Raw genomic sequence first — 18,015 nt, 5'->3', positions numbered from 1 at the left:
GACAATGTTTTTTACTTTTTGTACACTTTGATGGTTTTGTACAAATAAACCGAATAAAGTTATTTGAAATACACCTTGCACCTTCTATCTTTTCAACTGCACTCTTGACCCACCAAAGCCACTCTTTCGATCTTTAATGGGTTTTATTGGCTTTTGAAATAGTCAAGGCAGAAATGAGCAAATGTAGTAACATAAATGGGAATAAATTGTCACGCACCTTGCATAAATAATTCGCCTTTTCCCACTGAATGTTAAAGGAATATCAGATGGCACACCAATTGAGCAGATGCAACTGTACGTATTATAAAAAAGCCTTTCAAACTTCCTGATGCACATACATAGCAAGTAGTAAGTTGTCTATTAACAAAAATGCAGGGTATGCTCTTTATTTTATCACAGATATGGTTGAAAATATACACACGAGGAAAATATGCCAGGGAAGAGTAGAGGCATGAGAATACGCCGCACACATATTAATAAGAAAACAAATCACCTACAAATCTGAATGTTATAAATTAAAATCAAATCAGTGAGTCATTATATATAGCTGGAAATATGGCACAAACAATCAATGGGGCTAGAAGTTCAAGCGAAATGAACTAAAGTGGGTATGTGTACCTCTCCTTCATTTATTTTCAAAAGCCAACTACAAATAAAGCTATTCCCAAGATGATTTGGATCACAGTGTTCCCATGGGTACCTCCAGACATTAGCGCCTGCTGAGCTATATCCTCTGAATGGCAGCTCATATTGGCAGTGATGTGCTTGGGGTTCTTGGATACCCACGTGAGCAGGTAACTGATGTCCCTGCAGGTACAGTCCCATGGGTTCCCTGATAGATTAGCTGAGCGCAGGTTGATCATAGGCTCCAAAATGTCTTTGGGGAGGCAGTGGAGCTTGTTGAAACTAATGGACAAGGTTTTGAGCTGATCCAGTCTCTGAAATACATTGGAAGACAAGGTGGCTAGTTGGTTACTGTCCAAATAAAGCTCTCTTAGGCTTTTCTGTGACAAGAATACATTGGCTGGCAGATTCGTTAGTGCATTGTGTTGTAGCAACAACTTGCTGATGTTCAAGAGTCCTGCAAATAATGTGGAAGGTAAGAAGGATACCTGGTTGAAGCCCAGATCCAAGTATCGAAGACCATGCAAGAATGTGAATGTATTATCTTCTAAACTTGAAAGTTTGTTATTACTTATGTAAAGTACCTTGAGATTTTTTAGGTTTCTGAAGATCCCTTGTGGCAGATACACTATTCGGTTAGCATGTAAGTACAATTCCACCAGGTTCTGTAGATTCCGGAAGACACTGGATGAAAGAGTTTTAATTTGGTTGTGATTAAGCCAAAGAACGCGCAGCTCCTTCAGCTGGTGGAATGCACCTTCAGACATGTTGTTAATCCTGTTCTCTTCCAGATGCAGTATTCTGAGCTTCTCTACGAAGCAGAAAGAGGCAGTCTGCAGGGTAACCAAATGGTTGTTATTTAAACGCAGCACTCTAATTCTCCCAAGATTCCTAAAAGGTCCTGCTAGGAGCCTGCAGCCAGCACTATTGTTCATGTGCAATTCTTTCACCGCCATTTGGGTGTCGCCAAAATCATTATGGAGATAGGTTAGGTTGTTATGATTTAGTTCTATCTCCTGGAGGTTCACCAAGTTATGTAAAATCTGTTCAGTTAATTCTTGCAAATTGTTGTAGCTAAGGCCCAGTCTAGTAAGGCGGATGAGGCTCACAAAGACTTCATTAGGAAGGGTTGTGAGCAGGTTGAAGCTCAGATCCAGTTGCTCAAGATTAGCCAGATCTCTGAGGGCATCTTTTGAGACAACGCTAATGAGGTTATGGCTAATGTCGAGTATTTGAAGGGATGAAAGTCTGGAGAAGGCATCATCTGGGAGAAATGTCATCTTGTTGGTATGTAAAATTAGGTGCTTGAGCAGTGGGAGTTTGGCAAGTGCATTTGCCGGAAATAAGGTGAAATGGTTGTAGCTCAGATCCAGTAAGGAGAGTTGACTTGTACCTGAGAAACTGTTATTTGGCAGAACTGAAAGATGGTTATGCTGGAGGTACATCTTCTTCAGGTCTTTTAAGTTGCTGAACACTCCTGGTGCAATTTGCGAGAGCTCATTAGAATTTAGGTACAGAGTGTGTACTTGTTCTAGTCCATCCATTGCACCAAGTAGAAGAACATGGATATGATTTGCATTAAGAAGGAGGCTTGTCAGTTTCGTTAGTCCCAAGAATGCCCCAGGAGAAATAGTAGAGATGCTGTTGGCACTGAGGTCTAAGGCTCTCATGTTTTCTAGGTTTCTAAACTGGTTTTCTTGTATGTGGTGGATTTTGTTTCCTCTAAGGTTCAATTCGAGTAGACTGCTGGCACCTTGCAAAGCTGCTGATGGGACAGTATCGAGCATGTTATTACTGAGATCAATCACCTGAAGATGCTCCAAGACTGAGCTGTCTTTACTCAAGGACTTTGCTTTGAAATCTTCTCTGTGGAGCATCGTGATGTTGTTATTCTGGAAGTAAAGTTCGAGAATACCATCTGGCAATAGACTTGGGAACTTCTGTAGCTGTTTACCACTGCACCAGACAGTGCTTTCAGTCTGGCACTGACATGGTACCGGGCAATCAGTTTTTAAACTTTGTATCCTAGACAAGTTCATTAAAAGGAGACAGCTGATGACGGGAAGTGACTGCATTTTCTGTCTCTAACAAGACGTGACCAACTGAAAAATAAAACCATATGTTAGTTCAAGAGGAATTTGAGAAGTCACTAATCATTCTAAAAAGCAGTCCCCCTGTATCATATGGATGTGCTAGCTTGGTGTGTTGCTGTATAATTCCCCTGACCTTTGCCTTTCTTCTTCTCGGTTGATTCCAATATTAAGCAGATACCATTTTCTACAGGTGGGGCATATCATTCATTGAGAAAATAAATACTGTAACTATCATGAAAGGAAATTACGGGGCATATGATCAAGCACGGCGTTTACATTATCGCTGTTTTAGCGGCAGAAAACTGCCGCTAAAGCAGCGATAATGGGTTTGATAATATGTCGTAGAGTATTCCCATAGAAGCCCATGTTCACACCAGAACATGGGCTTCTATGGGAAATCACAAGGGCGTATTATCAGTAGTAGCTAGTGCACATTTACTGCAATTTAATTGCAAGATGAAAGTTTGACTCGCAGCACAGTGGATGAGGTTTCCCTTCTACGTGGGGGTTTTTAGGGCCTCATTTATGGGGTTTTGGCATAGGGCAGTGCAGCAAGTGACCTTGCTGCGGTGCCTTAGTCAAGTGAAAAGGCAGGAATGCAGTCTATTTCTCCAATATGGTGCATACCTGTCCTTTCCCCCAGCGCTGGTGCTGTTTCGGCAGCCTAGTGCCAATGCTGGCCTCCTTTCACCATGGTGCACAGGGGTCTGTGTTGTTGGCGGGATTGTTTTTGTGCAGTAAGGAGCACCTTCCTGCACAAAACAATCCTGAGAGGCGTTTTCCTCTTTCTATGTGTGCTGCAGAATAAAGTTAATTCTCCTCTTTATGCCTTGCTTCAGGAGGAGTAAGGTTTTGGTGCATCCCCAGGTTTACATGGTTTTGTAAATCTGGGAAAGCGTAAAAATTCATGGGTGTTGCATGGGAACACCCACCGCAACGCCTATGGACCGCCTCCCAAGCACAGAGTAAAGCAATGCAGGGCTGCCTTGCATTACTCCATATCTATGAGGCCATTCAAAGCCGCGCAAAGTGTCTTTGCATGGCCTCATTGATATGATTTGAAAATTGTGCAGCCGGAATGTCACAAAAATTGAGGCTCCTGCAGCGCAAGGGGCTCAAAAAAATGCCTCTTAGTCTCTCTTGTAACAGGCAGGGGAGAGTCAATCTGATTCACAGGTGTGGACTTTCGATGTGTATTTTTGAGGTTTACATTTGTAAATCTGGCATTTAGTCTAAAGAACAAATCATTGGTGACATGGGTGGCCCAACAGGCAACAGATTAGATGATGCCAGTGATGGAGCAGATTTCATCTGCAGTCAGGCATTGTTTTATTTTCTGTGCTTCAGACAGATTGCATTTAAATTGCCACGTACATTTTGGTGCAAGTTAAAAACATGGCACATGAAAAACATGAAAGTGAGGCCTATTCAGTCGGAAATGCTTTTGCTGAATTAACATGTGTTTTTTTGCAATGTAGAGAAAAGTGGCCTTTTTAGCTTTGAAGATTAATAGAATGTGTTTCTCTCTTCCAAGCTCATCCCTTGCCAATCTAAATTTAATATTCCTGTCTTAATAGACTTTGACTTGTTGCATATTTTGATAAATATTTTCAGTTAATAACACCTCTTTGTATAATGTGTGTGAATGAATAATGCACAAACACTACACAGGGGGCTAAATGCTTTTTTGCATGAAAAGCTATCTAAAACACTAAAGCATGTTGCTGTGTGTGTTGTATTAACTGTGTGCGCTGTATTAAATATGTGTGCTTTTAAATTTTACACTAAAGCATGAAAATGCTATGTTGCACATTTCACATTTATTTTGCATGTTGTCATAAATAATAGAAAAGCTGCTTTTCACTAATAGCTTGGCTAGGTAAACATTTATAAGGGGTATTAATTAGTATGAGGGAGGGAAACATAATGGGCTGATTTACATGAAATTAATATTATCTTTGTGTTTGTTTTATTTTTGGGGCCTACACAAAACATGGCTGCCTGTGAATCCATCAAGGCTATGGCTTGCAATTTAATGAGAAGGGAGCATGCGCAGACTGTGGCAGCTTTCCTCATTACAAGAAGTGAAGGACATCTTCAACTGTACATTCTTGTGATTCTGCCAATGTACCAGTGTTAGTTAAAAGTGCCCATCTGACTGCGCTGTGGAAGGAAGAGAATTAGAATGAAACATTTATCTTAGTAAATGTTGCAAATGTTTATAAATGTAGTTATTCATGTATGCTTCTTTTGTTAAAACTGGTAAAGTCAGGATTTTAGAATGAGTCAGGGTATTGAGAACTCATGCCATCATGACTGACCAATCACGTACAGGTTTTCCTGAAAGATGCTACATCTTTGTGTAGTCTGCCAATAATTAGGGTATAAAATAATGTCCTCTCTGGATGGGGGCTGGCTTTTTCTCAGCTCAGCTGGCTTCTATGGGTTAGGTACGAGAAACGTCCCGGGAGATTGCTGAAGGGGAGGTGCGTCCGAGGAGATTCAGGGGGAGGTTTCTTGCTTCCACGTCATATCTTGGCACTGGAGGCCACATTCCTTTGAGGTCTGGTGAAGGGCGGGCTGTCTCCCTCCTTTTTGCTCTTTAGACACAGAGATGCACATGAGCAGCAACAGATAGAAAGGCTCTTTAGATTTAGATGCTAAACTTTAAGTTTATGTTTTGACTAATTAATTAGGTCTAAAAAGATTTATTTGTTTTATGCATTTATTTCTCTTAATGGGAGATTTTTGCCAACTATTTAATTATTGATTAGCTTTGCAAGACTATTTTTCTTAGAAACTCTTTAAGAATTTTGACTGATATTTTGCGCCACATTTTCTTCCCTACATGTTATGCTTATATGCAGACTGTAATGTGTTCTGTATTATTGATATTTTTCCTGTTTTCCAAATTCTGTAACCTGATTGATATTTTACTAATGAATAAAGGGTCAGAGAAAAACTTAACTTTTGACTAGAAAATAAAACCCTTTAAAATACTCAACAACTCTCTTTATTGGCTTGAATAATAAATTGCATTTTTACTGTTCAGGTTTATTTAAAGTCTCCTGAAGGTAATACATGGTGTGAAGGGCCCAACACCTTTTGAGCGGTAAATTAGAGGTAGCATGAGGGTTTTACATTGAGAAACTACCAGAAGAAATTACCGCCCCATCAGTTTTTGGTAAGCAGAGGATGGTCATTGTTGATTAGTTTAGTGATTAATGATTATTGAATTCACCATCAACTATTCAACTAATGGATCATTGACCTTAGTAGGGGAGTAAAATAATTGCCCAAGTTAGATAAAACAAGTCCTGATTCCTGACTCCAATGCTCAGAACCTGAAGCCTGGCAAAGCAGTATTGGAAGGTGATGCAAGAAGTGGTGTGAGTATGAATAGGGCTGTGAAATGTTTTTAATGTGCTAGGATGTATATTTTGAAGTGTTGAAAAGATTAAGTTTTTTTTACTGTTGGTGACATTTTGCTCATTTTGAATTGATGGTGTTATTGATTATATTGGTAATTTCATAGGACATACTTTTTTGGTTATTGATTACATGTTTTAACTCTTCATGTTAAGTTAGTGTCTTGTTCTATGTTGTCTGGAACACGCAGGTATGCACACCTGTGGAATCCCGGGAAGGAATAGCGGGTGGTAAATGGAAGCCACACTGCACTGAGGTTACTCGTCTGTTGGAATAACACTGAGAAGCTTGGTAGGGCTGGCAGTGTTAAATTAGGGACTATTTTCTGTGTGAGTGATTGATAGCAAAGAGTTCGCTGGTGAAACTTTGGTCTGATATCACCTAGAAAGGGTCACACCAAAGGAGTAGCAGGTTCTTCTGAGCTTGATTGACAGCAAAAGGGTTCGCTGGTGAAACTTTGGACTAAGATATATCCTGAAGGATAAGTCCAAAGGAGTAGCAGGTTCTTCTGAGCTTGAGTGAAAGGTAAGCGGAAGGGATTTACCTGTAGTGTTTGAAGAGTAAACGGAAAGTCTTACTTTGTGAAGGGTAAGCGGAATGTGTTACTCGCAGTGAATATAAATCTATCCTTTATTTAGCACAACAGACAGAGTAGCGAATGTATTTATGTTGTAACTAACAGAGTTATTGATTAAGAAAATATTGCAGTAAGAGTTTGTGGAGGGTCAGTGGTAGGAGTAAAACTGACTAAAATTGAGACTGACAGCTTTGGAAAAAAGAAATTGCATTGAACTATTGCAAAAATGAAAATGTTTGAAGGTTTAAAGAAGCTGTTAGGAGGTAAAGTGAAAAATTCGTTTTTTATTGGTGATGCTCCTGAAGGAACACCTGTGCATTTTATGTCTACCAATTTGGGACAAAATACATGTATGTGGGTTCACCAATGGTGCAAGATTACTGAAAAAGAGGGTGCTTTGAGGTTTCCAAAAGATGGTACTTTTGAATTGCAAATTATTGACAAATTAAGGGAAGTGTTATGTGAAATAAAGACACAATCTAAAGCTGCACAATTTGAGGCCATAAGCATGTGGGAAAAAGCAGCAAGAGAAAAAGCAAGTGAGGATAAAAAGGTAAAGCACCAAATTCAGGAGAAGGGAATTAATGCTGACAAAGAGCTTCAAATAAATAATAATTCAGGGAATGAAATAATGGATGAATTGTTAACTGAGTGTCCATCACTTTATGTGGTTCCCATGAAAAATACTGAAAATAGTGCACCAGTATGTAGTACAGTGGTTACTGCTTCTGTTGAACAGAGAGAAATACAGACTGAGAGAACTGTGCAGACATTTTATATTGACCCATTACCTGTTGATTCAGTACTGACAGTGATACCTCCAGGTGTTACTGCTTCAAAAGTGCCTGATTCAGTCCAAGAATTACAAACCGCAGATGCACAGATAATGCCTAGAAAAATTAAGACTGTCCCAATTAATATGGTCCCTACTGAAAAGGTTCAAAGAGCTGCAAAATCAGTGATTTTGCAAGAGTTTATTACAGAAACTCAGAATACACAGATTATTGAACAGAAATTACCCCAAGCACTGAAAGATGAGGGAAAATTGGTATTTACAACTTCTGCAGCCCAGGATAAAATAAATATATTTGAAAATGGGATTTTTCAAACCTGCTTTAAGGAAGCAGCAGTAATTAAAAAGATAGAGAACATGGGAGAACATATTAACACAGGCCCTGAAAAAGAGAAACAGCTTAGTTTTTTAAATTCAGCATTTGAACATGGGGAAAATAACAGTCCTTGCTGTTTGAATAATGAAAATGTGAACCAGTGTCAGGAAAAATAATTAATTTCCCTGAGCAAGGAAACAGCTGCATGTGCATTAACTACACATAATGGACTGACAGATTTGGCTCAAAAATATGAAACTGATGTTTCAGGAAGTTTTCTATTTCAGAAAGATTTCAGGGTACACATGGATAATGAGGCAAATGAGAAAATGTGTTCTTCAGGAATGCATTTGCACATTGCAGAAATAAAATATATGTTTAAATGCAATGGGTTTGAGAAATTAGGAGACAAGTGGGCAAGAAAACATGAGAAGAAAAAGAAACCACCTGACTTAGCAAGGAAACTGGATAAGGAAAAGAAGCAACCAGATAGAATTGAGAAAAATAATAAACAGAAAGAGGGAGAAGCTTTTGCTTACTCATTGAGAGAAAAGGTGGGAGAAAGGTATGTGCATATGCCACAGAATAAAAATGAACTTGCAGCATTTCTGAACACATTCCCACAATTGAGAGACAAACTTATGCTGTGGTACCCACAAGTTGATGGATTTGATGAAATATTGAAAGAGTTGTGCATTAATTTGGAAATGTTATTTTATATTGCCATGCTGACTAAATTGTGGTTTGAATCTAAAGTTGTTGTTCAAGGGCCAGGTGAGGAGACAGTGAAAAGGGTTTGCATGAATGCACCATCATTTTCTGGTGTTATGGAGGAAAATATAGCAGTGATTTATTTCATAAAGGGCAGAGTGCCAGCAAAGGATGTTGATTGGGTACAGATTAAAAGAACACAGGATGGAGGTACAGGTGTTTTGGTTTGTGAAAATTCAGGTATGGATGTTGTACTGCTGGAAAATGTGTCCTTTTGCCATCTTTATAACAGATTTGAGCATTGGAAGAAGAAAAATAAATTTAAACATGATGCACAAAAACATGGAGAAATGCAGATGCAAAATATGCCAGCTAAGCAAATGTCAGTTCAGAAACAGGTACCAATGGCAGACATTTTCCAAGCAAAGATGGTCCTACAAAATATGGAAAATGCTAAAATTAATTTAAATAAGTTGTCCAGAGCAAATGTGAATTAGTTCAAGAGACAAAATCAGAACCCAGTCCAACAGGTTGCTATGTTTGAAAATGAGAGTTTTAACACTAACAATTCTGGATTTACCAATTCCATTGTGAAGACAGTGGAAGGTCCAGATTTAGTTGCAGGAGTTTTAAACAGAGAAATTACAAACCCAGTTTTAAAAGAATGTGGACCAAAATTAGGCCCATTTGAGGAAAATTGCAAAACTGTTGTCTGTGACTCAGGCCTAGCAGGAAAACAATTATTTTGCAAATTAAGCAGCACAGATTACTGTACACCAGATAATGTTATTTTTCAGATTCCTGATGAGGATGTACATTTTAAAATGGCCCAACAAAAGACAGTTGTAGCATTGTTTTCAGAAAAGACAGTTGAAAAATTACCTTCTGCTTTGGAAACAATAATAAACACAGAAATAAGAGAGTTCACAGAGAAGGATGCCAGATTAATAAAATGTGCAGAACATGTCTTATTAAAATTTGAACCAGGTGACATGTATTCAGGAAAACAATCAGTTGCAGGAATGTTATCAATAAAAAGATTTTTGATGGAATTGATTAGAAGTTTGTGTAACTTTCTGATCATAGGTTCACAGAAAATAAATGAAAAGAACAGAATAGTGCAGGAGATTAAAAGCATATTTTTTCCATGCTGTCCTGTGGTACCGAATCCAGCCAATATATTTTTTCACATTCCATGTGGTGAAGAATGGCTTATTTTTATTGATTTTTGCCAAGTTCATGTCACAGTGCCATTGGATGAGAATAGTCAGGAGTACTGTCAAAAAGTAGATGAATACCTGGGACACTAAATTGGAAAGGGAGGTAGAAAGGTGTCACCAGAGAAGGTGGAAATAATTTCCAAGATGAATGCACCTCAAATTCAGAAAGAAGTCAGGAAATTTTTGGGAATGGTTAGCTGCTGTAGAAAGTGGTTACGAAACCTTTCCCTAGTGGCTAAGCCTTTACTGAGGCTGACACACTCAGGTGTGTCTGATCCACTTCCATTGGACAACAACTGCACAAAAGCATTCCTAGAGTTGAAAGAGAAAAAATGTTGCGCCCCAGCACTAGGAATGAAGGTTTATTTAAAAGAAAATACACTAATTTGCAGTGAGAGCGAGGGCTGCGCTCTCTCATTGCCTATTGAAAAAGATGAATGTGTTCAAAGGTCTGTGATGTATTGCCCAATGACCCAAACTTCACAGAAATGTCAGCAAATGAATTGAATTATGATGAAACTGAATATGAGTGTCTAAATATCATGAAAATATGCATATAGCCAAATTCAGACTTTAATGATGAACGTCTGAGTCAGCCCAACAATGTCAATTTTGTAGATGGCCCATGTTTAAAAGGTGACTGTTAGAACCTGGGATGTCAGGTCACCTAGGGTAGCCTGGCCTAGGGGTAAGACATGCAAATCTAGAGGCACAAGTGTGAAGGTTGCAGACCACCCAGCAGTAAATCCACGCAAGACACTTAAAAAGGACACTACACCAATTCGTTAGGAAAATATGAGCTGTTTTATAAAAATAAGATTCTCTCTGTTTTAGCTCTAGTATTCACAAGTGAAGTTTTTACACATAGATCAGAAGAGATGGTAACGTTTTCCTGGCTGTGGAAATAACATTACAACTCAATACATCCAACCTGTAAATATCCTTAGTCTTTCACAGTTAATAACTCAACATCTTACGCAGACTTCCTTTTAGAGATGATAGCTCAATACAATATAGTCAGACAATTGATACAGTCCCTGCAGAAATGCTAACTCAAATCATCAATTTCACATCACTAGTACATTTACTCAGATTCTAACATTTAATTAGGCGTGGTTATGATGTAGGGCTCTAAACCTTTAACCACTACAAGGGCGCACACCCAGTGAGAAGTGTAGAAATTACACAAGCTGTATGATACCACTTGTGTGCTGTATGAGGAACTTAATACTTCCCTCAACCCAAAAGTATTTCAACACCACGTTAGCAATACCCCTTCTTATAACCACTGTTGAATAGTTTCTTCACTTGACCCCCTCTGTAAAGGAAGCAGGCATCATATTCAACAATATTACCAGGATTGCTGACTTGACAACTTGCCCTGCCCCAATGACCAGTGAGGCTCTCTTATGCAAGGCTTAAGTACTTTGGGTGAATTTCCCAGTCTCAATAACGGAGTTTAGTCAATCCTGCCCCTGGAACCACACTAGGGTCTTGTGTGAGGTATTCTCTGTAGGACCTTCCTGTACCGTGGTCCAGTCCTTACCAACCCAGATCCCCACCTTACTTGTGGCACGTTGTGGGTGTTGCTTCAGCTGTCGGGGAGAGTTGTAGGCAGCGGCAGCTCACCGCCGATCTCCTTCCTGTCAGCGTCGCCTCTGTGCTGAGGAGAGGTCGCGCTGATCGGCTCCCGCTGTTAGGAGCTCTCGCCGGTGTCCCACTGCTTCTCCGTAAAAAGGGGGGGGGGCTCTGGGGGTAATAGGCGCCTGCACCACGGGGCAACGCAGGGGTTAACAGCTCTGAGAAAGCGCCGCCTTTGCTCGAACCTTCCGCCCGCTCACGGGCAAGCGCGGGGGATCAGCGGCTCTGAGGAAGCGCCGCCTCGCTCTCGGACCTTCCGCTCACGGAACATGCGCGGGGAACCAGCGGCTCCACAACTCTTCAGCTGCTGACTCCAAGTCGCTAAAACGGCCGGGCGCTCTCTTCCCTCTTCAACAGGAAGTTCGAACACCCCCTGACTGCACTACCGGGACGAGGGCAGCGAGTCCGGCGGCTCTCTCAAGGCGTCCACGTCACCTTCCTCCTGCACCTCACGAGGATGAAGCGAGCTCCTGCCAGCAATTGCAGGTGAGGGCAGATAGTGAAATGGGACGGCAAAGAGAGAGAAAGGGTGATCAAATCCCTCTGGCACACACCAACCCCTGGGGGGCGGCTAGCAGTCCTGGAGCAGTTACCAGTCCCTGGACAGAGGCTGAGGACAGGGGGGCACACTTCTCAAAAGTCTCTCCAACTGGGCAGAGGACTGCGCTCCGCAGTGCTGCAGTCTCCTTCTCCTGAATTCTTCCCCTATATGATTTAGACAAGGGGCAAGCTAGGCGCCCAGGGTCTCCAGTAACCCTCAACAGCGGGGTCAGGACAAGTAACCCAAAGGGGGCAGTGTGGTGAGTCAGTAAGGCAGCTTCCCAGTCCAGGAGGTCAACCCTATGTCTAGCCTCTTCCCACCCTTGGCTACAGCCTGTCCTCCAGCTGACTCTCTCAGGTAGACAAAATGGCTGCCCCGCATTCCGCCTTATATAGGCTGCCCCTCAGTGGTCCAGAATGGACCAAAAGGTTCTGGAACGCCCTATACTGGTCTATGGGCAAGTTCTGGGTTTGGCAGTTAAGGCAGTTGGTAACCACCATTTTGTGTGGTTCCAACTTTTCCTGTCAGAACAGGCCTCTGGGCCTGAGGTGAAAAACTATGAGGGACAAAAGAACACCTATCCCCTTGGCCAACACCTATAAAAACTAGTGGACACAAAAATTATCAAGGGTATGAGGGGCAAAAAGGGGACAAAATAAATAATAAATTGGAGGGACTACGCAAAAAGCCAGACAGGTCTAACACGCGTCCCCCCCAGCTGAAAGTGGGGAGAACTACCCAACCCCTTGGGAGTCCTCATAACTAAGGCGGAAATACCTGGAGAGACCGTCTGCATTGGCGTGGTCCACTCCAGGCCGATGTTCCACCCGGAAGTCCATTCCCTGTAGGGAGATGGACCACCTCAACAGCTTGGGATTTTCCCCCTTCATTTGCATCAGCCAACGAAGGGGTCGGTGGTCAGTCTGAACCAGGAAGTGCGAGCCAAAGAGGTATGGCCGCAGCTTCTTCAGAGCCCACACCACCGCAAAAGCTTCCCTCTCAATGGCACTCCACTTCTGTTCCCGGGGAAGCAGTCTCCTGGATAAGAAGACTACAGGCTGATCCAGGCCCTCTTCATTTAGTTGCGATAACACTGCCCCAATGCCATGTTCTGATGCATCTGTTTGGACAATGAACTCCTTGGAGAAGTCTGGGGCCCTCAGGACCGGTGCTACACACATTGCCTGCTTCAACTTTTCAAAGGCTTGCTGGCAAGCCTTCGTCCAAACTACCCGTCGAGGTTGTTTCTTGGAGGTGAGCTCCGTGAGGGGCGCTACTATAGTGCCATACCCTTTCACAAAGCGACGGTAGTAGCCTGTGAGGCCCAGGAAAGCTCGGACCTCAGTCTGTGTCTTGGGGGGTTCCCAGGCCATGATTGCCTCAATCTTTGCCTGCAGGGGCTGCACTGACCCCCTACCCACCAAGTGTCCAAGGTACACAACCGACCCTTGCCCAATCTGGCATTTACTGGCTTTGATGGTCAATCCAGCTTGTTTCAGGGCCTGGAGAACTGCTTGCAAATGTTGCAAATGGTCCTCCCAACTGCTACTGAAGATAGCAATGTCATCCAAGTAAGCAGCAGAGAAACTCTCCATTCCAGAGAGGACCTGGTTCACCAGCCGCTGAAATGTGGCAGGGGCATTTTTGAGCCCAAAGGGCATCACACAAAATTGGAAGTGTCCCTCAGGCGTGGAGAAGGCTGACCTTTCCTTTGCTCCATCTGTCAAGAAGATCTGCCAGTACCCTGAAGTGAGGTCAAAGGTACTTAGGTATTGGGCAGCTCCTAGCCGGTCAATTAACTCATCCGCCCTAGGGATCGGATGAGCATCAGTCTTTGTAACTGAGTTCAGTCCTCGGTAATCCACACAGAATCTCAGTTCTGGTGTGGTGCCTGGTGGGGCGGCTTTTGGCACTAGCACCACCGGACTGGACCAAGGGCTGTTGGAAGGTTCTATCACTCCTAGCCCTAGCATCTTGGCAACCTCTCCATGGATGCTAGCCTTCACCTTGTCTGACAGCCTGTAGGTTTTTGACTTCACTGGGGGGCTGTCTCCTGTGTCTACATCATGGGTACACAGGTGGGTTCTTCCCGGGACAAGGGAGAACAACGAAGAGTACTGCTCCAATACCTGGCGGCAATCCTCTCGTTGCTCAGGAGTTAGGGATGGGGAGAGAATCACTCCCTCCACCGACCCATCCTTCTCTTGGGATGAAAAGAGATCCGGGAGAGGCTCGCTTTCTGCTTCCTCGGCACCATCAGTCACCATCATCAGGATGACCTCTGGCCTCTCATGGTGGGGTTTGAGGCGATTGGCATGCAGCACCCGTAGGGGCTGTCGCGGGGTCTTAAGATCCACCAAGTAAGTGGCCTTACCCTTCTTTTCCAACACCTCAAATGGGCCTGTCCAACGATCTTGAAGGGCACTTAGCTCTCCAGGTTCCATCACCCATACTTTTTGGCCAGGCTCCAACTCCACCGGGTGAGCATTTTGGTCGTACCATTCCTTCATTACTGCCTGGCTGGGCTCCAAGTTATCAGAAGCCTGCTTCCACAACTTGGCCATCTGGCTCCTAAAGGCCAGCATGTAGCTCACCACATCCTGAGGAGGTTTCCTGGGAGACTTTTCCCATCCATCCTTCACCAGGCTGAGAGGTCCACGCACAGGGTGCCCGTACAACAATTCAAAAGGGCTGAAGCCCACTCCCTTCTGCGGCACCTCTCTGTAGGAGAACAGCAAGCAAGGCAGGAGGACGTCCCATTTCCTCCGTAGGCTCTCAGGCAGACTTCTTATCATGCCCTTCAGGGTCTTATTGAACCTCTCTACCAATCCATTCGACTGGGGGTGATAAGGAGTGGTGAACCGGTAAGTCACTCCACACTCCTTCCACATCGCCCGCATGTAAGCTGACAGAAAGTTGGTCCCCCTGTCAGACACAACTTCCTTGGGGAATCCTACTCGGGTAAAGATTCCCATCAGGGCCCTAGCCACCACAGGTGCAGTAACAGTCCTCAGAGGAATGGCCTCTGGATAACGTGTGGCATGATCCACCAGAACCAGGATAAACCTGTGACCAGCTGTTGTTGGTGGATCCAATGGCCCTACAATGTCGATGCCCACCCTTTCAAAGGGGGTGCTAACGACTGGAAGTGGTTCCAGGGGAGCTTTCAGCTTCACTCCTGTTTTCCCACTGGCCTGGCAGGATACACAGGTCCGACAGTAAGTGTTGGACGCCACTTTCATCTGAGGCCAGTAAAAGTGGAGGACAAGCCGAGCAAAGGTCTTGTCCTGGCCTAAGTGTCCTGCCAAGGGTATTGCATGAGCCAATTCCAGCAGAAAGGCTCGGTATTGCTGCGGGACCACCAAGGCCCTTGATGAGCCAGGTAGGGGTACCTTGGGTTCACTGTAGAGGAGTCCATCCTCCCAGTAAATATGGTGGTGTCCCGTAGCATCACCTGCTGCCTGGGCTTCAGCCTGACGCCTCAGTCCCTCAAGGGTAGGGCACTCCCTCTGCCCCTTACAGAATTCCTCTCTGGTAGGTCCTCCCTCCACATGCCACTCAGCAGGGATGGGTAAGTCCTCCAGAGAGTCTACTTCCCCCTCCATGGACTCCTGGCCCACCACCGCAGGTGGCCGATCTGTCACATGGGGCGTGGAAGCCGAAGCAGGCTCTTCCTGTCTCCGGGTCTGTCCCTTTTTGGCAGCGGGTTGGGCCATTGTTCCAGGCCCCAACCCAGGCGAACTCCCTCTCCGGGCAGTCGCAGACCGTGTACTTGCACAGGCCCAGTCAGGTGTACCCAGCATCGCAGAATGCATCCGGTATTCCACCTCTCTCCAAGTGTTGTGCTCCATGTCATTCCCCAACAAACAATCGACTGGCACGGCAGGGCTTACGGCAACTCGAAGTGAACCTGCAACCCCCTCCCACTCAAAGGGAACCTCAGCCACTGGATAGTGGCCCATTCTGCCGTCAGCCATCGCGGCGGGGTGGAGTACATTGGGAACCACCTGCTCTGGAGACACCAGTTGACTTCTCACCATAGTCATACTGGCTCCTGTATCTCTCAGAGCCTCCCCTCTCTGGCCATTGATGGTGACCCATTGCCCATACTTTGTAGTATTTTTTTTGGGGCACCTGGATCTTTGGAACCATCTCCCGCTCTCCCAGGGACACTAAGGTGACACCCGCCCACTCACCCCCCTTATCTAAGGGCAACTCCTCCCCGAGCGCTACACTAGCTACTCCCGGTGACTTTCCTCCGGTGGGAGGGAGTGGTCTCTTTGGGCATCTGACATCTCCCTTATAATGTCCAACACCACCACATTCAAAACAGTGGAGAACCCTTGGCTGCTGGCTTTGGCCAGGATTAGGGTTTCTGGGCGGGTTTGCCTTAGGGGTGAAACCTGCTCCCTTACCTTGGAAATTATTTTGGGGACCTTTGGAGAACTCCTTCTTTTTATCTCCCCCCTCCTTCTTCTGGGGGGCACCCTGTCTGGCTTTTTGAGAATCCCCTCCAGTCCCCTTTGAGGACACCCGGGTACTCGCCCACGTGTCCGCCTCCTCTGCAAGCTTCCGGGGATTGGTCAGCTTGCTGTCCACCAGGTGTTGGCGCAACTCGGGAAAACATTTCTCGAGGAGGTGTTCTTTCAAAAATAGATTATACAGCCCCTCATAATCCTTCACCTCGCTGCCCTTGACCCAACCCTCCAAAGCTTTCTTGGCGTAGTCTAAGAAGTCTACCCAATTCTGGGTACTCAGTTTGTGACTTCCCCTGAATTTCTGTCTGTACCTTTCAGGGGTAAGTCCAAACTTCTTCACCAGTGCCACCTTCATTGTAGGGTAGTGGGTTTGCTCATCCTGCTCCAGAGCCAACAAGGTGTCTCTGCCAGCAGGTGGCATGTATTTATACAGCCCACCCCCCCAGTGAGTTGCTAAGATCCCGTGAGCCCTTAAAGAAACCTCGTATGCGGCTAACCATTTGGCAATGTCATCGCCTGTGGTGTAACTGGCAATGACATCCTTGGGTAGATAGGGTCTGGGTTCCCTGGTATTCATCTTATTTTCGCTGCCACCATTATCTGGATTGGGAGACCCTCGTATTAAGGCTTGTAGGTCCATCTCCTTGATGGTTCGCTCATGGGCTAACCTCCTGTCCTCCCTTTCGATTTCCATCCTAGCTAATTCCAACTTCATTCTCCTCTCCTCCCTCCTATCTTCTAGCTCGGCGTCAGTTAAACCCCTCTCTGAGACGCTGCTGCTCGCCCTCGAAGGTGTCCTGGGACCTGTCAGCAGATTCCCCCTTCCAGCTTGGTTCAACATTGCAATCTCAAGGACAGTGTCCCCGTCACTCTCTTCGGTATCTGGTTCTTCCACTAAATGAGCTTCCACCCATGCCCTTATGCTTGTCAGCAACTCGCCTTTCCTGGCACCTTTGTTAAAGAATACCCCTTGTTGCTGACACCATTCCTTGAGTTGGGTCACAGTGTGAGATTCTAGCTCTTTAAAATTCAATTCCATCTTTCACTATGGAATAAAATTAACACACAGGAGAAAACCAAGAAGTGACCTGAGGTTAACCTCCACCCACCACCAGAAATACATTTGGAACAAGCATTGGAAATGCAATAGGTCTCGCAGCATTAGAGTTAGTGCTTTTAGAATTGTTTATGGGTTTTTTTGTAAATCTTTAGCATTTTTGTTTCCTGTAGCCAATGCTAAAGAATTAAAAAAAAAAGCCATAAACATTTCTAAAAGCTCTAACTCAAATGCTCCGAGACCTATTGCACTGTGTGAGGGTGAGGGGTTGAGGGTGAGTGAGGGTGAGTGAGGGGTTGAGGGTGGGTGAGTGAGGGGTTGAGGGTGGGTGAGGGGTTGAGGGTGAGTGAGAGTGAGTGAGAGTGAGTGAGGGTGAGTGAGGGTGAGTGAGGGTGAGTGAGGGTGAGTGAGGGTGAGGGTGAGTGAGGGTGAGTGAGGGTGAGTGAGGGTGAGTGAGGGTGAGTGAGGGTGAGTGAGGGTGAGTGAGGGTGAGTGAGGGTGAGTGAGGGTGAGTGTGAGGGTGAGTGAGAGTGAG

At 44.6% G+C, this 18,015-nt stretch overlaps 1 protein-coding gene across 2 annotated transcripts in view; it reads right to left on the bottom strand.

The window, feature by feature from the left end:
• Positions 1–358: 358 nt before the first annotated feature.
• Positions 359–18,015, bottom strand: part of LOC144782969 (uncharacterized) — a 60,080-nt gene continuing 42,423 nt past the window's right edge. Inside the window, exons 2-3 of one of the 2 annotated variants that reach the window (XM_078662189.1) lie at positions 7,515–7,613; positions 359–2,726 (exon numbers count right to left, since the gene is read on the bottom strand). In XM_078662189.1, the coding sequence (XP_078518315.1) occupies positions 636–2,699 (2,064 nt within the window). In that variant the 5' untranslated portion in view covers positions 2,700–2,726; positions 7,515–7,613 and the 3' untranslated portion in view covers positions 359–635. The remainder of the gene's footprint in view (positions 2,727–7,514; positions 7,614–18,015) is intronic. The other variant, XM_078662188.1, reaches the window with a different exon arrangement.

This window comes from Lissotriton helveticus, chromosome 9 (assembly GCF_964261635.1).
Source record: "Lissotriton helveticus chromosome 9, aLisHel1.1, whole genome shotgun sequence".
NCBI classification, from domain to species: Eukaryota; Metazoa; Chordata; class Amphibia; order Caudata; family Salamandridae; genus Lissotriton; species Lissotriton helveticus.
This window is presented reverse-complemented; position numbering and strand designations above follow the sequence as displayed.